We start from the raw sequence: 23,350 nt of genomic DNA on the forward strand, positions 1-23,350 counted from the left end.
AGATATCGTCATTCTCCGGATCCTCGAACAATTACAGGTGCTTCCTTCAAATTTCTGCCCATACGTTTGCGTACCAGTCAAGGCACTCACCAATTAAAATTAAAGGTCCGTAACTAGGTCGCCGTTCAGCGAGAAAGTTTTACCTCTGAGCTAGCATTCTGTATTAATATATTGTCAACGGAGATTTTGATAGACTAGCGGATACATGGAGCTGTCTGAACCAGGATCTATAAGTAAACCGGGCTAGCCTCAGGTTTTGATAGGCTTGACTGGTCCGACTTAGTAGCCCTCTAGTCCGTCCTAGATTGACAATGCACATGTATGGATCTTATACATCATCTTATCAAACAGTCTCCAATAATTAAACTCTTTTTGACCCCGGAGAATTTTAGCTTGAGCGATTTGTAAGCGTTATATACCATTAGGGTTCATAGATACAAACCTTATCTAATAAGTATATAATTATAACCTGCATATGCGATGTACATTTAAAAGCTTTTGATTGGCTCATTGAGAGAGGTTTTTGTTTCACTTGAAACATGTTGTGTTGGATATGAACATAGGGTATTGTGCTGAGTGGTGTTAGATTGTTAATAAGTTTTCAACTGGTTCTGGGAATCGATTAGTAGTTCGATTTTAGCGGCTTGGTGGTTGTTAAAGGGATACTTGCAGGCGCTTGAACTGTGACCTATCCACTGATATATGGGGGGTATCACTGATCAGAAAGGCACATATCGACCAGAGCAGATATAGTGATGGACTTTGCCTACCAGGAGGAGTCGAGGGCCGCGCAGCGGCCTGAGAGCCCCGACTGACAGGTAAATAGAGAAAATAAGCCGCAAGGCGGCCTGCCTGTATATGGACTGATTGATATACATGTAGTACCGGCCGAAGGCCGGAAACCACTTGTATTTAGTATGAATATACTACAATCACATTCTCATTATACTACAATCAGTTGGGTTTGAGGTCAATGATTGAAACATCGTTATTATCTCTCGGTAGTGTCTTTCTGAGAACGTAGTATTACACTCCTTACTAATCCTTGCTCTTTTGAGATATCAGAAAATTAAAACCTTCGAGACTAGCTGGGCCAGAGGTACTCATTTCTATGCCATGCTAGAAATCCATTAAATATATGTGAATAGCCCAAACAAAACACTAGGATAATTGATCGACCCCCGGAGGCGCGGTAATGACTTTTGGACCGTCAATTTATAATGTCTCATGCTCCCACCGGGATATGTATGTAGAAGGGGGAATACACCCTGCATCCAGGTGGGATAATCCTTCAAAGTTGTGGAAAATGTGGTTTGGTTTATATACTGGGGAACAATGCTGAATTTTTGGGTGCCGAGGGACGCTGTTTTGGTAAGGCAGAAGCTGTATTTTGAAAAATCAGTAATTTTAGCATACCATCAAACTTTGGTATACGGTAATAAGATATAATTCATGTCTCATTCGGCGTTTTTACACAGTGCAACAAAACCACGAAACGAATTGCATACCCCTCCCTCTTTTTAGAGTACTGTGGTCTATGAAACACAAGATTCCAACCAGTATCAAAGATCTGCCAACCTTCTAGAACCATGCGTGATTCTTGTGGTCTCCCGAATCAAGAGCAACACTGATCCCCTGTTGCATTAACAGCCCCTATCAAACTACACGAGGGCGAGATTCTCTCTCTATCAAAATATCCCACTTGACGTCTCTAAGGACATTCTTGACTTCTCTAAGAGTCAATTTCCTAAACCCGTTTCGGTCTACAACCCCAACCTCAACCTCATCACTCTCCAATGTAGTGACCAAAGCCGCGTTCAAGGCTTTCACTCCCATATTAGCAAGCCGCCGCCAATTACCGAAGGCATATCTTCGGTCTCCAAGCTTTCTTTCAAGATACGTAAGAAGCTGATGCTCTTTTGGGCCTGAAGCAACAGCATTGTATTCAACACATTCAGCAGCTGGGTTGACCTTGAAGATCCGCGGACCAAGCTCGTCGTCTACGGATATGAGTGTCATTGCCACCCCAAGTGGGCGCATGTGAGCCTTGGCTTTACTTTAGCAATATCTCGGCTGGTCAAGCCGGGGAGGGGAAAAAATCCTTACACGTTGGGTATAAACTTGATTGATGTTTGCCAGCCTCTGGGAGAGGGCATTACACGGCATCTCGTAGCCGTTTGTTCTATGAAACTCTGCAGCTTCGCTTCGAGCTCGGGTAACAAGGGCACGAGCATCGGGCACGCTGCCTGCCATCACACAGCCAATTGAGGGGGAGATCTGGAATATGTGGGTTATAGAGATGGGATCAACGAGTTTTTCCTGAGATGCAATAATTGACATTAATATTCCTTTTACTCAAACGAGGCGAGAATGTTATACTCACTGGTAAACGTTTATACGCGATAACAATTGCATAATCTTTGCTGCGAACACCAATGGAATTGACATGTGTGTTTGATCCTGTAATTGCCTTCGATGCATACTCTGAGGAGTCATCAGCAAACTCGACAGCAGTGGAAATATTGAACTTACCAACTTGAAAAAGCCTTCCCTCGGGTGAGAATACAGTGATGTACCTGTCTGTGTAGTCTTGCCTTGTTTTCAGCTCTCAATTTTGTCTTAAAAAATGAAGCTTCATAATTCAACAAACCTGACATTTTGATCTTCTTAGACTAAAATCCCGAAGATTAGATGATATTCAATCGTTGAGGGTGTTGGGGGATTATATATGTTGAGAAGAATGTTTATGTTATGAGAACGTTGTAGTTTAAGTTTTAAATTCATGGCGTGTCACTCGATATGAACAGGTGGCGCAATTGAAATCGCCGCCACCGCACACAACCTGGAAAGTATCCTCAAATGCATGACCACCTTTCACGACATGTCCTGTACCATCGTATCGCAGGAATTATTCTCTATCGCAGTCAAAGCTTTATTCACTCGCATATGTTTGAAATCAGTTCATTTCCCTTGACTCCCGTTATCACGCGCGGTGATGATGCAAATCTACAACAAATGACGACCATCTCTCCAGCTTGAAGCGGATGCACGATAAAGTATCCTTGATTGGATTATTTATAGGTTTGATAAGGCTGGAGCGAGACTTCTGGGCCATGTACGTGTAGAGTAGGTATGTACTTTAGAATATCTCTCCGTCTGTCTGACCCAGAGGACCTACAGATTCTCAACCAGCCCACAGCAAGTTCAGTAGGTCAAGACTCTAAACGATACCTCCCGAAAGATAGAGAACATTCATTCCCACAACTTATAACCCAGCCCCATGCCCCCAGAAATTCCACGATAACGGAGACGATCACAACACAAAATGATATCACGTTTCACGATTTAAAACCACAAACCGAACAGCGTTGGAAGAAACACGCACAGCATCATCAAGATCTGAGAAAAAGAGAACCACATTTCTTTTTTCCTCATATTGACAGGTTTAATTAAGCCACGCACCTGAGTAGGTAAAGTATTGTGAGCGTAAAGTAGGTATGATGCTGATGCGGACCGCGTGCACGCATCATCGCCGACCTGGAAACTTCTCTATCGCACGGAGATTTCCACACATCTGCCGGTCCGTTACCAACACTTGCCTTTGGAGGAGAGCATGTAATAGGCATGTAGGAGGAGGGAGGGAGGGAGGCGTGTTAATTCAGTTAGGGCACAACTGTTGGAACCTTAACCCTACGTGATATATTGTGGGGTAAGAAATTGACACATCACGAAAAAGTCTAGTACGGAACGGGGGATGTGTGCAGGTACGAGCCAGCTAGCATTTGAGCGTTTTTTTCTCGATATCAACAACCAGAATACATCCTTGTTGATGCAAGTTATCGAAAAGATATCGAGATCGCTGGCCTGGGAAAACCGCCCAACCCCGCTGGGGGCAGCCTCACCTGAAATGGTGCCAATAAATCCCCAACGAGGCTAGAAGCCGTCATCGTAAATATGCCGCATTTCTACTGGCCAAAGCTCCGTACTGGAAGATTCTTTGGAACATCGGGAGGTTTCCCAGATTCCGAGAGAGGGTTTCTTGGGGCTCCATGCAGTGTCCCGGGGTTAGGGTTTAATCATTAATACCCGCACATTGTGCATAGAGTACCTATGTGTACCTCGAATTCGTCCCCTATTTGCCTACCACGTCTCACCTCATCTGAACACATCAACGCCCAGCGGAACCCAGGACTAAGCCCGTGCTATACTTACATACATAACAAAGATATAACACTGGCAACGTCAGCAAACCAACTTTATAGAGCCTCCAAAAAAGAACTCTGGCCATCAATTAGTGGCTGTTAACATGTTGGCAAAAGTACTCTAATTCTGACCCATGGTCGGATCTGGATCCAACGCCTGAAGTGCGAATTTCGGCTGACTTTGCTTATCAATGCAAGCCGCAAAGACGTAGTAACGTGCGCAATTCCGCCATGCTGTCAGGAACTGGCTCTAATACGGCCACACATGTCGTGCTGGGATAATTGGCAGAGAGGATAGCCATCGCGTGAGCCTATGCGTTGGATGGAACACTATTGACATGGACATCCACATATTCTACCAGATACGACTTCTTTCGGAGATAGGGAAGGCAACAAGCGAGCCGTGGGCACAGGAGGGAGGGAGGGAGGGAGGTTAACCACATAATCCGACTCCGAGTCATGCGGGCCGTTGGGTTCAGAATGCTTGTGCTGTTATTGAGGAGACTCGGGAATATTGTGGGGGTGTATTGGAAGGGTTTCGGAGATACAATAAATAGTTACTCCCAACTGGGGCTCTGCAGGCAACAAGGGGAGCCAGGGTTTAAAGGGGAAGGGAGCTAGGCAAGTGGACAACGCAGTGAGAGTTGTTGACCATCACGAGGACTCGACGACATATGCATGGTATGTATGATCTGGACAACAATATTCGTGGTGCCGCGACACATAAACCTTCTCACGAACTGGACCTGTACATACAGAGAGAGGTACATAGGTAACCTCTCCAAAGAGAGTCAAAGGTCGGATGTCGTCGGCTAGCAGTGCCCCAGAATAGCTGAAGATAGGCTGTCTGCAGTGCTGAGTGCAGGAATCCACAGGAAGTAACCGTTGTCTTGTCGGTAGATAGATCTTCTGAAAGGAAATTGTCTTAGTTGGAGCTCAAGGAGATGCGAACGCGATGCTCATCAACTTACCAAATTTCACTTCCATGAAACGGTTGTTCTATGCACTCCTTCCCGGAAGCGAAGACTTGGAATATGGATATCAAATATACGAATGCCTGGTGGCCCTCTGTGCGCCTACCAGCTCCCCAATGCGCATGCAGCGTAGCCATTCAGTCCGTTTCACCCTGAGTATCATGCTCTTGAAAAAAAAAGTGAGAACAGAACCAGGCGGCTCTTAGCGTGGCATAAACACAGCCTGACTGGAGCTGTAAAAATTTTCATACCTCAACTCGAAACCACACTCCAAATCTCATGATCATGAGTAGTGCACATGTGAAGTTGGAAGTTGAAGTTACAATTTCAAGGGTTAGGCTTTAAAATTATGGGCTAGGGTTACTAGTTGCGGCTCTTCCCATCCTATCCCAATTCGTTTAGCACGGGCATGGTTGAACTTTTTTCTTCAACCTCCAACAACCAACCTCACCGCGCCCTCTCTAGCCACCACCAACAACCCAACCCAACCAGCAACGCTCTCCCCACCCGTCCAATCCCACCTCAATTCACAATGGCCAAAGACAGATCTGTGTCCAAGGACAAGAAGGAGAAGAAGGACAAAAAGGACAAGAAAGAGAAGAAGTCCAAAGACATAATCTCCCCGGTCGAGGACGACACAACTAAAGTCTCAAAATCCTCGAAGAAGGAAAAGAAGGACAAGAAGGCCCCAAAAACTGAGGGCGATGCCGCCGAGGCTCTCCTCGAGGCATTGGTCAAGAACGACGAGGAGACAAAGTCTGGTGAGGGTACCAGCCGCGGCACCGTCGCAAGCGCTATCATCTCTGAGGTTACAAAGGCCCAGGGACCATTGAGCGACCTGCTGGTACCATTCGCGAAGCCACTCGCGGATGAGAAGCTGAGCAAGAAGGTGTTGAAGACCGTCAAGAAGGGTTCGTTCTCATACCCCGCTATAATCCAATTGCAATTTTTCCCCTCCCCACTTTTTCATATTCTTCCTTTCCTTCCTTCCTGGTCAATGCAGTAGTGCTGATTGAGACATGCAGCATCCAAGAACAAGTCTCTCAAGCGTGGTGTTAAGGAGGTCGTGAAGGCGCTCCGAAAAGCCCCCACCGGCACCAATGCGGCCGCCTCGACCGGACTCGTTGTCCTCGCCGCTGACATCTCCCCCATGGATGTCATCTCACACATCCCTGTTCTGTGCGAGGACCACAACATTCCGTACATCTTTGTCACCTCCAGGGCCGAGCTCGGTGCAGCAAGCTCCACCAAGAGGCCTACCAGCGTTGTCATGATCGTGCCCGGTGTTGGCGGAGGCAAGGATAAGAAGAAGAAGAGCAAGAAGAGCAAGGATGGCGAGGACAAAATGGATGTTGTTGAGGAGGAGACCGATGATGGCTTCAGGGAGGCCTATGATGAGGCCGTCAAGTTGGTAGAGGCTGCAACGATCTCAGATGCTTAGAATTGGGGCGTTTTTCGTTTTTTCGATTCCCAATTAAAGTACCTAAATAGTTTGTTTCTTACCTCTGCTACTACTACTTCCTCCTTTCCCTTTTTCTACTACTACTTTTTCTTCATCTCCTTCCTCTTTTACTACTACTTTTTCTCTCTTCTTTCTCTGTGTCTTTTCAGCTGCGGTAACTTTGGGGGGGTTGGGTTTGGGGGGAGAAAGAAAAAGAGCGGGATCCGGAACATCAGTTTTTGAGTAAGGCTATCATCAACCGCGTTTTCCGGTTTTTATTGTAAAATAAATCTTATCCTAAATGTTGTCTTTGTGCTTAACTCTCTCGCGTTGTCTTTTGTTGTTGGGTGTCTTTAAGACTTTAGTGTTAGTTACTGGGGGTCGACACATACCTGTCCTACCGATCATTTCTCTCTCTCCCTCAGGATACCCGTACCACAACCACAACCACAACCACCACAACCACAGCACAACACAGCCACCGGACCCCGTGAGACAAACCCCAACATACCACATATACTCTCCACCAACCAACCAACCAAGTACCCGTCCTTCCGTCCTTCCGTCCACCCCGCACCCGCAACCGTCGGGAAGTCAAACTCACGGACCCCTCGGGATTTCCAAGAAGATCCGGGTTTATGGTTTATGGTTTTGGGGAGCGGGGGTAAAGCGATTGGAAGGCTTGTTATTGTTGGCGGGGACGCATGTGGAGATGAGGGTTTTATTGTTTTTGTTTTTTTGCTTTGCCTTGTGGTGCTTCTCGTGATGGCTGCTGGTACGTAGGTACAGAGGTTTGCTTTGGACTAGTAGGGTGAACTTGTGGTATGTAGATACCTTGATGGGTGAATAACAAAGTACATGTACCTACATACCTAGGGTGCATTCACCCATATGGCAGTGTACCAGTACGGTGCCAGATGTAGATAGAGTAGAGGGCTAGCTAGAGTAGTGTCTCCTAGCTACTCTAGCTAGCCTGCCCGGCCAATTGCAATTGGGGTTGTAAATTAATTTCCTCACATGACGGTGTAGCACGAGAACAAGGTTAAGTTGACCGTGTTATAAATCTCACGCTGCTGCTGCTGCTGTGCCAGTCGGGCGATATTGATGCCCTACTCTAAATTACCATACCCTCCATGGCCATCTACCTACATAGCTAGTTGTCCTGATGGATATATTGGAAACCGTGTAGGTATTGTAGGTAGAGTAGCAGTTGTCAATGTATGTGTAAAAGCCCGATTCACGATTTTTCCCTTTCTTTTCTTTTTCTTCTTCGCTCCGTGGTCATGGTGATCATGATGATGGCCATGGGGAACGCATCTATGTCTAGTTAGCACGAGCACGACTTCATCAAAAAAGAAACCTCTCCGCAAAAAAAAAACGTGATATGATCACGATCTGTCTAAACCAAACTAACTAGGTAACTCTAACTAACTGAACTATGTCCCATCCCATCACTGACCAAAAAGAAAAAATAAAAAATAAAAAACCAAACAAAATACCTCACTCGCTCACCCGGTCCTGTTCTGTTCTGTCCTGTCCCGCCCCTTTTCACCCCACCACACCACGGGTACGTTACCCGCTGCGGTGGAAAAACAAAGCATGGGCAAACCTAAAAAAATTTCTCGAAAGTACCTCTGCTACTCTATTTTGGCCCCCTGGGGGTTGTTTGGAACTTAGTCGTTGTTTATCACTCGTTCCAACATACGACACGGACACAGGCAAAAGGAGGCATGGTCCAGTCAGTGTAGCATCAATCAGGCTGACGCTGGGGCTAGAGATGCCAAATCTGGTCTTTAGCTTTATTCGTGGCTGGTTTCACTCGTTTCGCTGCTGCGATTACTTTGGTAGAGTGAGTACTTAGCTGGTAGAGTGGTAGAGAGAGCCAGATACAAACACCGGCCCACCAGGACGCTTGATTGGGTAGTTGGTAATGGTGCATGCATGGATGTAGGTTAAGGCATAAACCACCCTCACGCCGCCAAGGCCATTGTTTGAAACCGGGCAGCGCACCTCTTCTCTCTCTAGAGGGATGAACTGCCCCGGTAGAGCAGGTCCTCTACCCACTCTGGACCGCCGTGGGATGTAGCTGGGCAGCTAGCTGGGACATGATCCATTTCCATTAATGAATTACACTGCCCGAACGCACACGCGTCAGTTCACCCAGCACGTGACGTGACGTTTCGAAACAACGCGAGTGACGTCCCATGTCTCAACTCCCCCCCTTCTCTTTCCCTCGCCCCGCTGATCAGCAGCGATCAACAAAGAAGGGACCCAAACCCTGAATTCCAGGATGCGTTCTGGAAACTTTCCTGTTTTGTCACACCACCCATTCACCCACCCCTCCTCCCACCGACGACGATCAGTCAACCGCTCATTATCGTTCAGGGAACAAACGGGAGAAAAAAGAAAAAAAGAGCAGCAACGGAAAAAACGTGGGAAGTGACCGGAAGGGATAGGGATTAGAGATAAAGATGGTTGATCGATGAGGTAAGGTAAGTATCTATGATGCAAAAAATAATAAGAGGCGGAAACGATGCATCTCCCTTTCGGTAGCTGTCTGTGATGGAGAGAGAAAGTAATCGATGGGGATCGCTTAAACAAAGTTACGCCTCCCCGATATATAGATCTTGCTGTCGTAATTGCATGGACGCGTGCCTCCCCCCCCAATCAGCGTTCTTACATCATCCACGGACTGTCTGGAGTCCTTAGCCATCCAGGTTGATAGTAATAGTAATAGGAGCGGCGTAGTAGGTAGTAGTAGGACGGGTAGTATAGTAGCAGTGGCGGTAGAATAGCAGTAATTGTTAGCATCTAGCTAATAATTACTCTGGTTTACATGGCCAGCACAGCATAGCATGATGAATCCCCAAATCCCGATACCAGGATACGCTGCTCAGCTGCTCTTCTCCATGGCGATTACCAACTTCCCCATCCTCTCTGCCACTTTACTACATACAGCCGGCGGTGGCGGACCGGCACCTCTTCCCTTCCGTTAGCTACGATATAATTAAACATCAAAAGCGAGTGCAAAAAAACATGGCAATTCGATTCGGGCCCAATAGACTTGCCGTTCGTTCGTCGGTTTGTTAATTGCCATCCTGTATATACGCCTTAATTCGGAGGATATCGATATTTCCGGCCCATGGGACTTTAAGCGCCCCGGCGTCGACGCACACTGCACTCTCCAGGAAGGAGACAAAAAAAAAAAGAGTGAAAATTTCCTCCTGCCTATCTGCCCGCTCTCAGGGGGAATTAGAGGGAGAAGGGATTTTTTTTTTCTTTCTTCGCAGCATTCATCTCATGCCAGTGGCAAACGTACAAGCAAACGAAACGACGCCGCGGCGGCCGGAATACTAGCGTAGATTAGAGCAGACAGGTAAAGTACAGTAGGCAGTATCAACCCAATCCGTTACAGCCAAACGTACCCAGCACAACCCAGGCAAACCAAGCCCAGTGCAGACGGCAGTGCAAACGAAACTCCCAAACCCCTCACAGCATTAAAGGGCAGTTTTTCTACAATAGAGGTAGAGTATACGTATACAGCATACACGCAACCGCCCCCCCCTTACTACCCTATCCTTAATGGGCGGGCCCGGTAAGTTTGATTAATTAACCCTAACTACACAACACGGCTCTACCAGCTTTTATGCGAATCTTCAGCTGTGCTGTGGACCGGTAAGTTGAGATCGGTTATCTGCGCCGTTATGGAATGTTCTGTAGCACAAGACAGGAAGACAGGGCAGCAGGACGGGTTGGCTATGTGGGTGGGTGTTTGTGATTTCGGAGATTTGGGTGGAGTACTGCGGTAGGTGGGTGTAATTGTTTACTTAGGCAGAGTGAGACTTGGTAGTGGATGTTTAGTTGGTGAGTTGGTTGGTAGTTAGCTAGCTGGCTGTGATTAATTGGAAATATCGAGTGAGTGGGGAGGTTGATATTGATATTGAGCTAGTAGTGTGAATCGAATCGAATGGTTGGTTGGTTTGGTTGGTTGGCTAGTTTGGCTTCTTTTGACTTGCAATTCCCCAGGCCATCTAACTAATCCTCCTAGCTAGCCTAAACGGATCAGTTCATGAGTTCAGTTCAGTTAGCTGTGATTAATTACTGCTCCTGATTCAGTCAGTCTAGCAGAGTAGCTCTTCTACTCTCTCTACTCTGCCAGCCCACTAACCCCGATCAGTACACTGTTTATTACAATTAGTTTCAGTCGTCCATCTCCGAAGTCAAGTCCTGCTCCTCTTCCTACAGCCACTACATCCACTGCCACCCAATCACCACCCCCCCCCGGCAAACCCCGCCCCTACCTACTCTACCTCTACCTCTCTCGAGCTCCCCCATCCGCATCAGCACCCGCATCAAAGCGAACCCCCGATCCCTCCACTCATGACGCCCACACCCGCGCTGCCTCCGCAGATCCCCAAACCTTCCTCCACCTCCTCCTTCCTCTCCTCCTACCATCACCAACGCCCAAAATAAAAAAAAACCCAGTTAGAAACCTTCCCCCGCGCGCCCTGCCAGCAGATCCAGAAGCCCCAGAGAACAAACCACCTAGCTTCCCTCCCCCCCCCCCCCCCAAAACGGCCCCCCCGCACGCGAGGATGGGGGGCGGAGGGAGGGAGGGGGGTTGGTTGGAATGTGGGTAACGTAGCTAACGTAGCTACACTATCAGTAATCATCGAGAGCATGGTATGGGAAAGAGCAAAAAAAAAAAAAGATGCACTTTGGGGGGTAGCTGGTTAGCTAGGCGAACAGGTCAAAACTCAGTGTGCATGACTACATGGATACATACAGTAGGTTTTGTAGAGTAAGGTAGTAGGGTAGGGCAGGGTAGTAGGGAAGTAGGCAGTAGAGGCCTTCGCATGGATGAATTGGTGAAGATCACGGATGTGGGAAATAAATGAAAATGATGAAAATGAAGTGCCCATGTTTTTTTTTTTTTTTTTGATTGCTCACAAATATAGTAGTGAGCTCATAGTGTAATCCTTTTTGATTCTTTTTTTTGTAGTGGTATGGTAGAGATGAAATAATTTTTTTTTTAAAAAGCCCCAACCGAAGAATAATAAACAGAAACAAAAAGACCGCACGAACGCCAGCTCCAAATCCAGACGCCGCTACATGCAAATGGTGATGAAGAGTCTCAAAGTAAACAAACGAAACAAAAAACCTGATACCAAAATGTAACATAAGAAAAAGAATCGAAACCAGACAAAAGGAAGTGTAAGTAATACAAAGGTCTTTTTTCAAATATGGACCTATATAGTAAGCTGGAGCTTGTTGGGAAAAGAAAACAAATCCTCCTCCCCCCAGTCCCATCAACCCATTACTTATCCCAAAGCGCCAGGAGAGCAGTAGTATCGCGGCGTCAATCGGATAGTTTCCAGTCCGTAGCCGCCAACCCAAAAAAGTTCCAAAAAAATACTCCCAATCCCATACCGTTCCCTTCCGCCCCTTCTTCGTCTGACAAATCCCAAATGTTTCCATCTTACTGTTCGCCCTAGTCTCCCATAAAAAAAACAAAGCACACCCCGCATGCGCCAAAGTACAATGCAATGAATAAACAAAAAGGAAATCCCCGTAATAGTGATGCAAGTGTAAAAAAGAAATGGAAAAAAAAGAAAAACCCAATCCGCTTTTTGTAAAAGTACAAGAGATACTATTTCCGTTCTCTTAGAGGTCTATTAACATGCGAAGAAGCTTCGCGAGAGTAAGGTATGAGGAGGATGAAGAGGAGGATGAGGATGAGGAGGATGTGTGAATGATTATGTTGGATGATGATGGCAAAGCTGCGTAATTCTCGTGTCGTATGAACGGTAAGACGCAACGTTGAGTTTAAATGCATGAGTGGTGTAAGGAATTCGTGGTCACATCAACGGCATGTCGAGGGATGTTTAGTGGTGATGGAGTCAATATGTGCCGTGCTCTCCCCAGATCTGAGGAGTCTTCTTCTTTCCGAATCCAAACTGCTTCCCAAAGTTCCCAGTCATCTTCTTCCAGCTCTTTTCAGCCTTGTCAACGGTCTTGCTGTGCTTTGGCGAGCTAGTGATTGATCCATGAAGCATGGCCTCGGATGTCGGGGGAGTAGTGGGAGGAGTCATGGGGCACGATGAAAGTGTTGGTGAAGAAGTGTAAGATTCCTCAAAGCTGTCACCACTGGTAGACCACGAACCCGGTCCCATGTGTGACGAGTGTCTATGCCATCCCAAGCTCACACTGAAGGGTGAAGCTGCCCTCTGGCTGTTGTGACGCGATGACCCAGACCCAGTAGGATACGAGTTCGACACGAATCCCAACATTGGCGGAGGCGAGTTCGAGTTCCTTTTCCTCTGCAACATCCGCTCGTCGAGGCTCCCGCGCATGTACAAGTTCTCATCCGAGCCCTGAACACCCCAACCGCACGAGCTCCCACAATTCGCCTGTTGCTGGCAATCGCTGATGAATGGCATCAACACGCTCTCCTGCATAAGCTCGTAGACAATGTGAACTGCTGAGTCGAGTGATTCTGGTGGAGGGGGGATCTGGTTTGTTGGGATCGACAAGATGTGGTTCCTGACTGTGCACGGCAAGTTCACCTCCTTTGGCCCATTGGGCACAATGTAAGTAGCCATCAACCTCTGCCAAAGCATCCGCACGTATTCACATCCTTTGCTCTCGGGTGTTGGTGGAGTGTCGTCGCCAGTGATCGCTTTCCAGTGGTCCTTGTAGCGTCCAGCATCCATTGTAAACTCCAAAGTCTCCAAGCAGTGATTCTGTGAAAGGTACGCTGTAAAGGCACTCAATGTGTAAGGAGCTGGTGCATTTCCATTCAACACCTCCGATAATGAAGGTCTCTTTACGCAGTAAGGTCCTGATGAATATCCCGAGCTCAAGGGCCGGCTGCTGCAGCTACTCGACATTCTCTCGTCGTCTGTGTCTGGTTCAGGTGAAGGGGTTGTTCGGTTTGCAGGTGAAGTTTCGCGGGACGAAAGGGAAAGGTTCAATGAAGGCGGACGGCGTGATCTGCGGCCAGACATATTTGATATTTTTTTTATAAAAAAAAAAAAAGAATGAAACTATTTAGAAATCCACCACCGAGTTGTAACGAGAGACAGTTGATGGGATGGGGGGGAGGAGGTTATTGAAGTAGGTGTGGATGAGTGGCTGTTATGATGTATGTGTATGATGTATGTGTTTGACGGATCGAGTCAAGGCGTGGGTGGACTGAATGGAAGACAGTTTAGAAGCGTGGGGAGAGCGCTAAATAACAGTGTTAGAGAATGGCATTGGGCTGTGAGTTTGTATATCATTCGGAAGCCCACCTTGTACTGCGGGCGTTGTTGAATAGATAAAGGGGGGGTGGGCAGGATGTTATGTACGAGGGAGGGTAGGGACCGTAGTGACTGGGGGGGGGAAGGGTTAAGAAGGAAGAGGGAGGTGTGAGTGAGTGAGTGTGGTGGGTGTGTGTGAGAGTAGAGAGTCCGTGGGTCCCTAGCTGTAGCCCATGTACGTCGGTCTACTCTACAGACACTCACTCCACCGGCCGACAACCGACACTGACTGGGAAGTGGAGCGGAGGTAATGAATAATAATTCAACTACCCAGCAAGTTGAGGCGCCTGTTTCCTTCAGACTACGCTTCCTCACCCACCCCCCTTCTCGTTACCTGTTCCAGGTAGGCAAAAACAATAATCTCTGCAGTTGACGAGCCAGTCCGATAATCTTCCGGGGTCTAACAAAAAATGGTTTTTTGTGGCCTGCCTTCTTCCCTTAGATCTGGTCTTATCTTCTCGAAAAACTACTTTAGCTCCCGCCCCTGCCCTCGATGATGATGGATGGTGACGGTGACTTGATCACTGAGTATGATAAAAATAAAAAAGAGGTCCTAGACTCCTACTCTAGAATGCTTGCTTGCTGCAACTAATTTTTCGGCAGGCTGCAAAAAAAAAAAAATTCTCTCTCTTCGGAAACAAGCGTTAAATAAAGGATAATTGGGCAGTAACTGATACGACAAAAAATACAAAAAGACTTCCAAGTCTTCTTCTAAAGAATTAAGGAGAATAGTACATAGTAACAGATTAAGCAAGCAAAGCCAAAAAAACAAATTGGCTGGTGGGCTTCAAGTTGCCCTATACAGTTTTCCCGAGGAACGAACTGAACGGTGGCAATGCGAAGATAGAATACAGAAGAGCAGGCGAACAGAAAAATGGGTTACAGAAACTACTAGGCAATTCGAGAGGTGTGTGTGAGTGGAGGTATGGATTGGTATGGGTATGGGGGGATGTGTGAGACCCGTCTGGTATGGTATGGTGTTGCTTGTTTACTATGACTGGCTGAGCAGCAGCCCAGGAGGGGTTGCTTGTCTTCTGTCTGTAAATGCTGTAAATGTGCAGATTGGGGAGGGGTCTAGACGCATGTAAATGATCTTGGTACAGAATTCGACACGAACCTTGACCACCACAAACCCTTGTCCGTGATTCGAGGCAAGGGACTGGGTGATGAATTCTTAGGTACGGTAACTCACGCCGCTAGTTACGGTACACTACGGTGAAGGCAGAAAAGAAAGGCTGTCGCGGTGAGATAGTGGTAGTAAACCTGGATTGACCTGTTTGTTTTGGGTTTGGGTAAGGGCTGGGGTTCGAGGGAGGGGGATTTGCTGACGGGGGCTGGCCGTTGCCCGTCAATTGGCTCTAATCCAAAACAGCATACAAGCGCCGTTCCACAAAGTTGTCTGATCTTGACAGAAGCTGCTGTTGAGAATCGCGAGACTATGGTGTGCCTTGGATGGGAGAAATCAAATCACGCCGGGAAAAATACCCGTTTTTTTCTTTCTCTGCAAGGGATCATGGAAAATTCGTTTACATATCTACATACTGATAAATGGGGGAGGGGGTAGAGGGAAAACATTCCTGGTCGAAAAGAGAGAAAAAGTGAGAACTGAGGTCCATGATCCAATACCCTAAGTCACGACTCTTGAAGGATACCTGCATTAAAAGTAGTTTTCTTGGGACCGCCCATACGCCTACGTGGATACCACTACAAAGGAGAGAAGACCGACTGGGAAGTAAAGGGATGGGCGCAGGAAAAAAATAAAAAATAGAGGGAAAAATAAGAAAAATGAGTGAGGTCCTGTGAGATGAATAATAGCCCCGTAAAGTAAATTCGCAAGACACAAGGGGAGCAAAAAAGTGGATCCTCATCATCAAGCTCTGAAGGGGCAGAAGCAGTAGAGTGGAGACAGTTACCACTCTAGGTCGTGGTGGAGTAGGTAGGATGAATGCACTTTGGCATGCCTGCCCGCTTTTTGCTTGGTTTTGCTGACAAGGTCCCAGAATACCCCAAGTCCGAGACACAAATCGGGCCAGCCCGAATCCCCTTCTACGGCAACTTCCTGAATGAGAGTTCGATGGGAGAACCCGCTTCCCTTTCGGCCTGGAGAAGGAGGGAGGGGGAAAGGGCAGTAACGACGTTCTAACAATAAGCAAAGGGGAGAAAGAAGAAAAAAACGATACACACGGAGCTGCTGCGAAAGAACACTCAGCGAAGTCCAGGAAATCCAACTCCGGTGAGAAGATCATCACGAGAGTGGTCAGCGTCTTACCATGGTTTCACATAGTGGCTGGTGAGCCTCCTCCTCTTCCTTCCAGACAGGTTGCTGGCCAGGCCAAGGAACAACATTTTTGGTCGCTGCTACTTTGCTGCGAGCCATGATTACTCTATGGTGCTTGTAGGGGTCTCACCTCACAGTATCCACCATGCACGTGTCGCAAGGCCATCGTCTCCCCTGTAATTCTGTGCTGCCGCAACAAGAGACGAAAAATAAAAGAGGGAAGGGAAAATGTGAAATGTGATATTTGAACTTAAAACTGAAGAAGAAGATGTGAGAAGCCGGTATGGAAGGACGCTCTGATAGGAGCCCCATGAAAGGCTAAAATCTCTTTCAGGCATTCACCTAACCGCTCACGACAATTCACAGGGGATCAGTCAACAGATAGATACTTAGCAGCAGAACAGAACCACCACTCAGCATCAGTCAGGACTCTATTTCTTTACACCCGCAGGAAAAGCCCTGACAAGGGACCAAACAACGTGTGAGCTGACTGCGCCAAGCCTTTAATTGCCATCGGGCGACCACTCAAAACGCAGGCGACGTCAGTTAAGTTGGTTGTTGGTTCCACATTCTCTCCCTCTGGACCCTCTCTTTCACGCTCTCTCTTGAGAATCTCTAGGTATCTATCCCCGTAGAAAAGAAGTAGATATCCATCATGATGATGGATGATGCCGGTGTGGAAGCTCCTGTTCCTGTAGCGAATCATTGCCTCGGCGAACCCTCCGGTTCGAGAAGTCGTTCCCCACCCCCCAGTCCCTGAGCCAGTCCCTGATAGGCTCGGGGTGCAGTGTCACTTTTGGCACCTTGCCGTGTTCGGGTGAAACTTCCAATCGACGTTAGGGATGATTCCACCCATTACGCAACTGGTCAGTCGTCTTTCTGCCCTCATTCTTCCATGAATCCTTCCAGAAGCCGTCGATCATTCGTCCAATTCCAACTTCCCTGTCCGGAGCGCGCGATGATTGTCTGCAAAAGCTTGGCAGGTACTAAAATCTAGTTATTCGAATTCCGCCCCCAACTGAACTGGACTAGAGTAGGTAAGGTATCCCTTCCCCGCTTAGCTCTGGACCCGTCTTGTCCTGGTCCTGACTGTCCGTCCTCGGTTTGATTAGGAAGTTCGTCATACCCTCTACATATGTACATCAACACTATAATTAACAGCCCACCAATCATCACACGTGCATCGTGAAACTTTCTGGAAAGTCCAATATTGTCATTTCTCTGTTCAGCACGGAAACACTAAACACTAAACACTAAATAAACATCCAGCTGTGGTCGCGTGGCAGGGGCAGAAGGGGGAAAAAAGGGTAAACACACAAACATGTTTTCTTGCCCCTCTCACCTTACTTCTCTTTCAGACAGATCAATCACACTTTCAGAAATTCTAGGGTTCAGAAAATAAATAATAAAAATAATAATAAAACCAAAAAGGACATTTTTCTGTGCCTCATCCCAATTTAACTTCAATTTACCCTCCAGAGTAAGCACTACCATAAAATTGTCAAAAACAGTATCTTTCAAGCGCTCATCATATATCCTTCTTTGCCTCGTCCCCCCCAGATCTGATCTCATCCTTGTCCTTCCCTGCGTCTATGGAGCATATGCCAACCCGATATCCGGGCTTTGTTTCGAGAGCTGCCGTACCCAGGTCCCATCCCACCGCCCTCAGCTGCCCAACAGTCGTCGCAAACGACGTGCCCAAATCGAATAATGTGGTTTCAATCACACCGAGTATCTCCTCGTTTGTGAGCGGCGGCGACAACGACGACGACGACGACTTCTTCTCGCTATTGTTGTCGTTGTGGTGGTGGTGGTGGTGGTGGTGGCGAATCTTTTTAGCCACAAACAGGGCGTGCACCCAGGCCTTTAGCTGCTCTTCCGACGTAATGTCATTTTTAAGACAAATTGTGACTTCTCGCTTCCGCGCATCATACCACAATAGATGCTTCTCATTTCGGAACACTTTGGCGATATCGTGGATGCTGATTGCCGGTGCCGGTCGAGAGGATGGAAAAAGCCCGCCTCGAGCTCTAGAATGTCCGCCTCCTCCCACTGTTGGGAAGCCACCACCACCACCCCCATCTCCACCGGAGGCAATAGCGGCGGCCAACTCGCAGAATGTTGCCCCGATCCTCGCAAACCCGAGCACTTCCGACTCCCTCCACCGCAACACGCCATCTCGCTCAAATATCCGCTCGAGTCTGGCCGCCCGGGCAGGCGTCACCATATTGGCTCCGGTGGTGCCACTGGTGTCGTCGCTAAGCCTGGAGAAGACGATATTGGCCCGCTGACGGTTCAGGGTGCGCAGCGCTACCGAGGTGACCGCCATGTAATTCGTCCCCAGGTGTAGCGCCAGAAGGAGCGTTAGCGACACCCATGTCGCCCATGTCGTGGTGATGTGCCTGACCACGAAACTTCCTGCCTACATACAGAGCCGCGCGAAGGAAGAAGGGGGGGAAGTCAGCCATCATGCATGCGACTCTTTCTCGATCACGTCTCACATTGACAGATTGCGGATCTTGGTTCACGAAATCTCACCCCATATCCCCATCCAACCCCCCACCCTCTCCCCATCTCCCCATCTCATCCCATCTCATCCTATCCCATGCTCGGCTCTGGGAATAACCTTCCTGTGGACCACTCATATGGCGCCGGACAAGGGCGGAAAACCTCAGGGCACCAAGCCAAGGGGTGGAGGGGGGACGGGGGACGGGAAAGGGAAAAGGGAACACAGAAGGGGAAGGGGGGAAAAAAAAATAAAAAAATAAAATTTCAAGCTGAAACGAGCCGACTCACCAACATACCCATCAACCCAATCACGGTTTCCTGACTCGAGTCCTAAACGGGGAACAAAATTCAAATCTCAGCACTTTCAAATTACAAGCAACAACTATGTACGCCTGTACATACTCCATCCCTCTCTCTTCCCCTCGTTCGCAAGGACTTGCCTTTGCGTTCAACTCCCCAACGTTTCCCGCCCTGGCAAAGTGAACTGATAAGCTCGCCTTGGAGCCGCCTCCCGCCACACCACACGCCGCACGCAGGGACCCCGACAGGCACAGCAATACGATCTTGACAGGCCCTGGAAACGCGGGTGACAAACAGTCCAAGATCATGGCTGAGTCGTTGAATACGTCTGCTGCCAGGCGGTACTTCTTACATTCCGCCTCCAAGGCAACGCCGAATCGGTACGCGAATAGGATGGTAGCGAGGCGGCTTACACTGTCTGTTTGGGGGTTGTGAACAATACCAAACCCCGATAGCCGGGTAGTAGTAGTCGTCGTCAGTCAGTTCTGTTTAGTTCCCCCCAACCGCCCATATATGATGACCCGGTGAAGAAAGGGCAAACGAGGGCAGAAAGAAAAAAAAACTCGTGTCTATCTGATGATTGACCAGGAACGAATCAAACACAAAGAAAGCGAAGTACGAATCTTACCTTGGACAATAGTGAGCAGCAAGGCGCCTGTTGCGGAAGCATTTGCATCACTTTTTGGGGGCACAGAAGGGGGATATCAAATCAGTTACAAAACCCTTTCAAATCTCAGTAATAACAGTAATAATCAAAAATAAGCCTTGTAGCCCTGTGGGTTTAAGCTAGCTTTGAAAGCAGCAGCAGCTACTAATAATAATAATAATAATAAGGCATTCAAATAATCATAGCGCGCGTGGGGTTAGGGATAGGATAGCTACCCGACGCCGAATCCTAAAAGAGAACTCAAGGTCAATATCACTGTTCCAGACGGTTTCCTAAAACACTGGGAATTCGTTTCGAACCCTGAAGAACTGCCCGAGATGTCAGGAGGCCGGCAATGGACGAGGAAAATGCTTGCAGCGAGTCCTAAAGGGCGGTAAACGCGATATCAAACCTTCGGTTAGACTTCAACTTTCCCTGACCTGGGGAGGGGACCGGGGAAGGGGGAAGCTCGAAGGGGGGGCGGGGAGGTCCAAAGAGCTATCCCCCCCCCCCCCCAGTAGGTATGTAGGTAGTAGATGTCTCACATAGATTTGATATCTAAACCAAAACATGCGCATGATAAGTCAGCTATGAACAATGCCAATACGAGTTTGGTTTCCCCTCCAAAACAGAAAAAAAAACGTGCTCGAACAAAAAATATGTACAAGGGTCCGCCCGCCGCACCATATGAAATTCAAATGTCGTCACCAGGAATGAACAAGGTGTCTTGGTTATCAAAGGACCTTCTTCTCGAAAGCGCTTGGCTTGGCTTAGTGCTTTGGTTTGGGGGCATTGGGCTGGGGCTTAAAAGACATGAATACGGAACTGCGCCCAAGGCGGTAGCAAGGAGCTTCCCTCCCGATACGTACTCTCTCTAGAAAAAGCTTCCAGAAGGAATGGAACAGGAGCAGGAACGCAATTGCGTACCTATATGACTGTTCGCGCCCCCCCCACCGAGTACGCACGAAGGTAAGGTAAAGGAGAGAACACACCACAGAACACACAACAGCAACAATAAGAAAAGAAACCGACAGGACACATACCCAACATAGTCGCCCGACACGCTCGCAGGAAACCCGGCCGGTAGGAAAACGTTGAGGAGTCGCTGGGCGTATGACACTGTATCCTCCGGTACCTGTCATTCCATCGCCCCCAACCCCAATGCCTCGATCAGCAAGGCCATAGCTACTAGGTACGTAGCTAGCTAGACAGCTAGACAGCTAGACAGCTAGCTAGTAGGTAGATTGTAGACTCAGACTCAGAAGTCATAGCCACCCACTAGGTACACTACAACACGATCCCCCCCTCCCCCCTCCCCCTCCGCCCAATTGCGCAACCAAACCAGAAGAACAGTAGTCATGCCTACCTCCGGCCTCTCTCTCGCGCGCGCGCACGAGAACGGACCGGAATTGAAAACATGGGGGGGTTGGGCGCGTGGAGGGAGGGAGGGAGGGAAAGTTTACTACAACTAAGCTACTAGCTAGCTGACATGGGGGTACTTACGACGACAGTGAAAGGTCCCCCGTCAGCCAGCTCGGTGAAGACCGCAGTGATGTTTCCGGCCTCGTCGCGCTCTGTGAGCTCTAAGCCCGCGGTGGTGGTGGTGGTGGTGGTGGCTGGTGGTGGTGCAAGGACGTCGTCCATGGTCAGTCGCGCGGTGGCTGTGTGGGTGTAGGTTGAGGTTGAGTAGACAAGGCTTCCAGGTAGCAGTGACGTTGGGAGGAGTCTGAATACCTCTACGTCGCGCCGTATGTAGATCGAGTAGGTATGTCTGTCTGTAGCTGTGGACGGTGTGGTGGACGGCGGCGTGGTGGAGGGTTGGGCAGATGGGTGGGTGGGTGGTGTGCAGCTGCAGCAAACCAAATCAAATCAAATCAACGTGTAGTTTCCCTCCGTCGGTTTAGCCGGTTCCTTGCGGGCCCTCTGCCCACCCCATCCATCCATCTGCCCACTGCCCACTGCCCACTGCCCACTGCACCCAACCCAACCCAACCCAACCCAACCCAATCCACCAACCTGCCTCCGCCTGCGCGTGTGTCTGTATGGCTGCCTCTGTCTCTGTGCAGTATCTCTATCTGCACTGCTGCAGCGCACGGACCAGCGAACCCTTCCTTTCCCTTCATCATCGCCTCGCACATGCCAAACACATGTGCAGAAGGCTTGCTTGCGGGAGCGTGCGCGCGCGCAAAGACGTCAGTCCATCACGTATCGAACAAAGAAAAGAAGCAACGATAGGCGATAGCTAAGCTAGCTAGAGCAGATAGCTAGAGTAGATCTACTAGCAGCGAGCTGTGTTACTAGCTGGAGATAGCTGCGGGCTCATGCTCATGCTCATGGAGAGATAAGGAAGCGCCTGCGCAGGGCCGGGCAGTGGGGTTTGGTTTGCAATAGTGGGTTAACTGATTTGTCTAGCAATTGCCTGGCCTCGACTCGGTAGCTTCCCCCACGTACGCATGTGTGCTTTACAAAGATTAAAGAATAGCTAGCTACTGTAGTTAGTTGGACAGCCAAACAGTGCACAGACCGAACTCGGACAGAAAGATAGACAGCAGATAGATAGATAGTTAGATAGATAGATAGGTACAATGTAGTTACACGAATAGAACCGTATCCCCCATATCCTTCAGATCAGACCAGACCAGCCCATGACCAGTTATTTAGAAACCCCCCATTTTCCAATGAACCCCGCCAATCCCCGCGATAAGCAAAAAAAGGAAAAGAGAACAAAACGCTAACACCGGTGAAACAGGTAAAGGAAAGAAAAATAGTAGTATAGTAGTAGTAATAGTAGATAACGTGTGGTAATGATCGATAGATCCGTAAATCCGTAAATGATGACCCGCGCCAGACAGAGAACCCGAAACCCGATACCCGATACCCGAGCTTTTGTTTTTTGGTTGACAGATGAAAAAGGTGTGTAGGGACAACAAAAAGAGGGTTGATTGATTATGCATGAATCCCTGCAGAACCGTTGTGTCGTAGATACCCCGGTCGTAAAAAGAGAAAAGGAAAATTTTTTGTAACCCCCGGCACCGTAAAAGAAACTTTTTGACCCGCTACCGACCGATCGGCTGCGCGCAGGAAGGAGATGGCCGTATTATACATTTTTTAATTCCCTGTCCGCGCGCCGCCGACACCGTTCCGATTACCCATTTTCACATCCGTGCCGAAATCAAGATCGAGAGAGAGAGAGAGAGAAAAAAAGCGCGAGGGCATATCTAAGCAAACGCACCCCCGCTCTCAACCACATCCATCTCCTCCTTGCTCAGCGCCAGCCTCCAGAAGCGCACTGGCAGGTCGCTGCGGTCAAATGCCTGGCCCTCGGAGGGCTGGATGGACGAGTGCGCGGAGGTGTTGGTCTTGTAGGCTAATGGCCCGTGCTGCTGTGCCTTCTGGCGGTACTCGGCGAAGGAGGTGGGGAGCTTGTTGGTTGGTGCTTGCGGGTGCGGGCGCGGGGTGTGGTCAATGCTTTCTGGATTTCCAAAGTCAGTATTTATTTTTTGCTTGTTTTGTTTGGTAGAGGGAGGAGGGAAACATACGGGGGGCGGTGCGCTTTCCGAGGAACTGAATCATGGGAGTACGGCCGACGGGGCTGGCACGGAGAAGACGGGTTGCGTTCATTTTTGTGGTTTGGTGGGGGATGAGCGATCGGTGGTGAATGTAGTTTTTTAGGTGTGTAGTGAGTGTTATGAGTTGGGAG

General features: G+C 48.6%; 5 protein-coding genes across 5 annotated transcripts; 1 reads left to right on the top strand and 4 right to left on the bottom strand.

Annotated features, from left to right (window-relative positions):
- Positions 1–1,656: 1,656 nt before the first annotated feature.
- H6S33_008758 (uncharacterized protein) lies at positions 1,657–2,657 on the bottom strand (the record flags this gene model as incomplete). The annotated part of the gene is made up of 5 exons (XM_044840215.1): positions 1,657–2,046; positions 2,107–2,319; positions 2,384–2,484; positions 2,533–2,589; positions 2,651–2,657. The coding sequence occupies 5 exons, from the start codon at positions 2,655–2,657 to the stop codon at positions 1,657–1,659; spliced, it is 768 nt and encodes a 255-aa protein (XP_044687614.1).
- A 3,051-nt stretch (positions 2,658–5,708) lies between these two features.
- H6S33_008759 (uncharacterized protein) lies at positions 5,709–6,617 on the top strand (the record flags this gene model as incomplete). Its single annotated transcript, XM_044840216.1, has 2 exons — positions 5,709–6,087; positions 6,202–6,617. 2 exons carry the CDS (start codon positions 5,709–5,711, stop codon positions 6,615–6,617), a joined length of 795 nt encoding a protein of 264 aa, XP_044687615.1.
- A 5,900-nt stretch (positions 6,618–12,517) lies between these two features.
- Positions 12,518–13,624, bottom strand: H6S33_008760 (uncharacterized protein; the record flags this gene model as incomplete). Its single annotated transcript, XM_044840218.1, has 1 exon — positions 12,518–13,624. One exon carries the CDS (start codon positions 13,622–13,624, stop codon positions 12,518–12,520), a length of 1,107 nt encoding a protein of 368 aa, XP_044687616.1.
- Positions 13,625–17,724: 4,100 nt separating this feature from the next.
- Positions 17,725–21,294, bottom strand: H6S33_008761 (uncharacterized protein; the record flags this gene model as incomplete). The annotated part of the gene is made up of 9 exons (XM_044840219.1): positions 17,725–18,618; positions 18,993–19,034; positions 19,145–19,422; positions 19,633–19,682; positions 19,887–19,899; positions 19,971–20,034; positions 20,196–20,208; positions 20,694–20,785; positions 21,154–21,294. 9 exons carry the CDS (start codon positions 21,292–21,294, stop codon positions 17,725–17,727), a joined length of 1,587 nt encoding a protein of 528 aa, XP_044687617.1.
- A 1,574-nt stretch (positions 21,295–22,868) lies between these two features.
- On the bottom strand, positions 22,869–23,271 carry H6S33_008762 (uncharacterized protein; the record flags this gene model as incomplete). The annotated part of the gene is made up of 2 exons (XM_044840220.1): positions 22,869–23,122; positions 23,190–23,271. 2 exons carry the CDS (start codon positions 23,269–23,271, stop codon positions 22,869–22,871), a joined length of 336 nt encoding a protein of 111 aa, XP_044687618.1.
- Between the last annotated feature and the right edge of the window lie 79 nt (positions 23,272–23,350).

The sequence above is a fragment of the Morchella sextelata genome (genome assembly GCF_020137385.1).
Source record: "Morchella sextelata strain SCLS chromosome Unknown scls_28, whole genome shotgun sequence".
In the NCBI taxonomy this organism is placed as follows: Eukaryota; Fungi; Ascomycota; class Pezizomycetes; order Pezizales; family Morchellaceae; genus Morchella; species Morchella sextelata.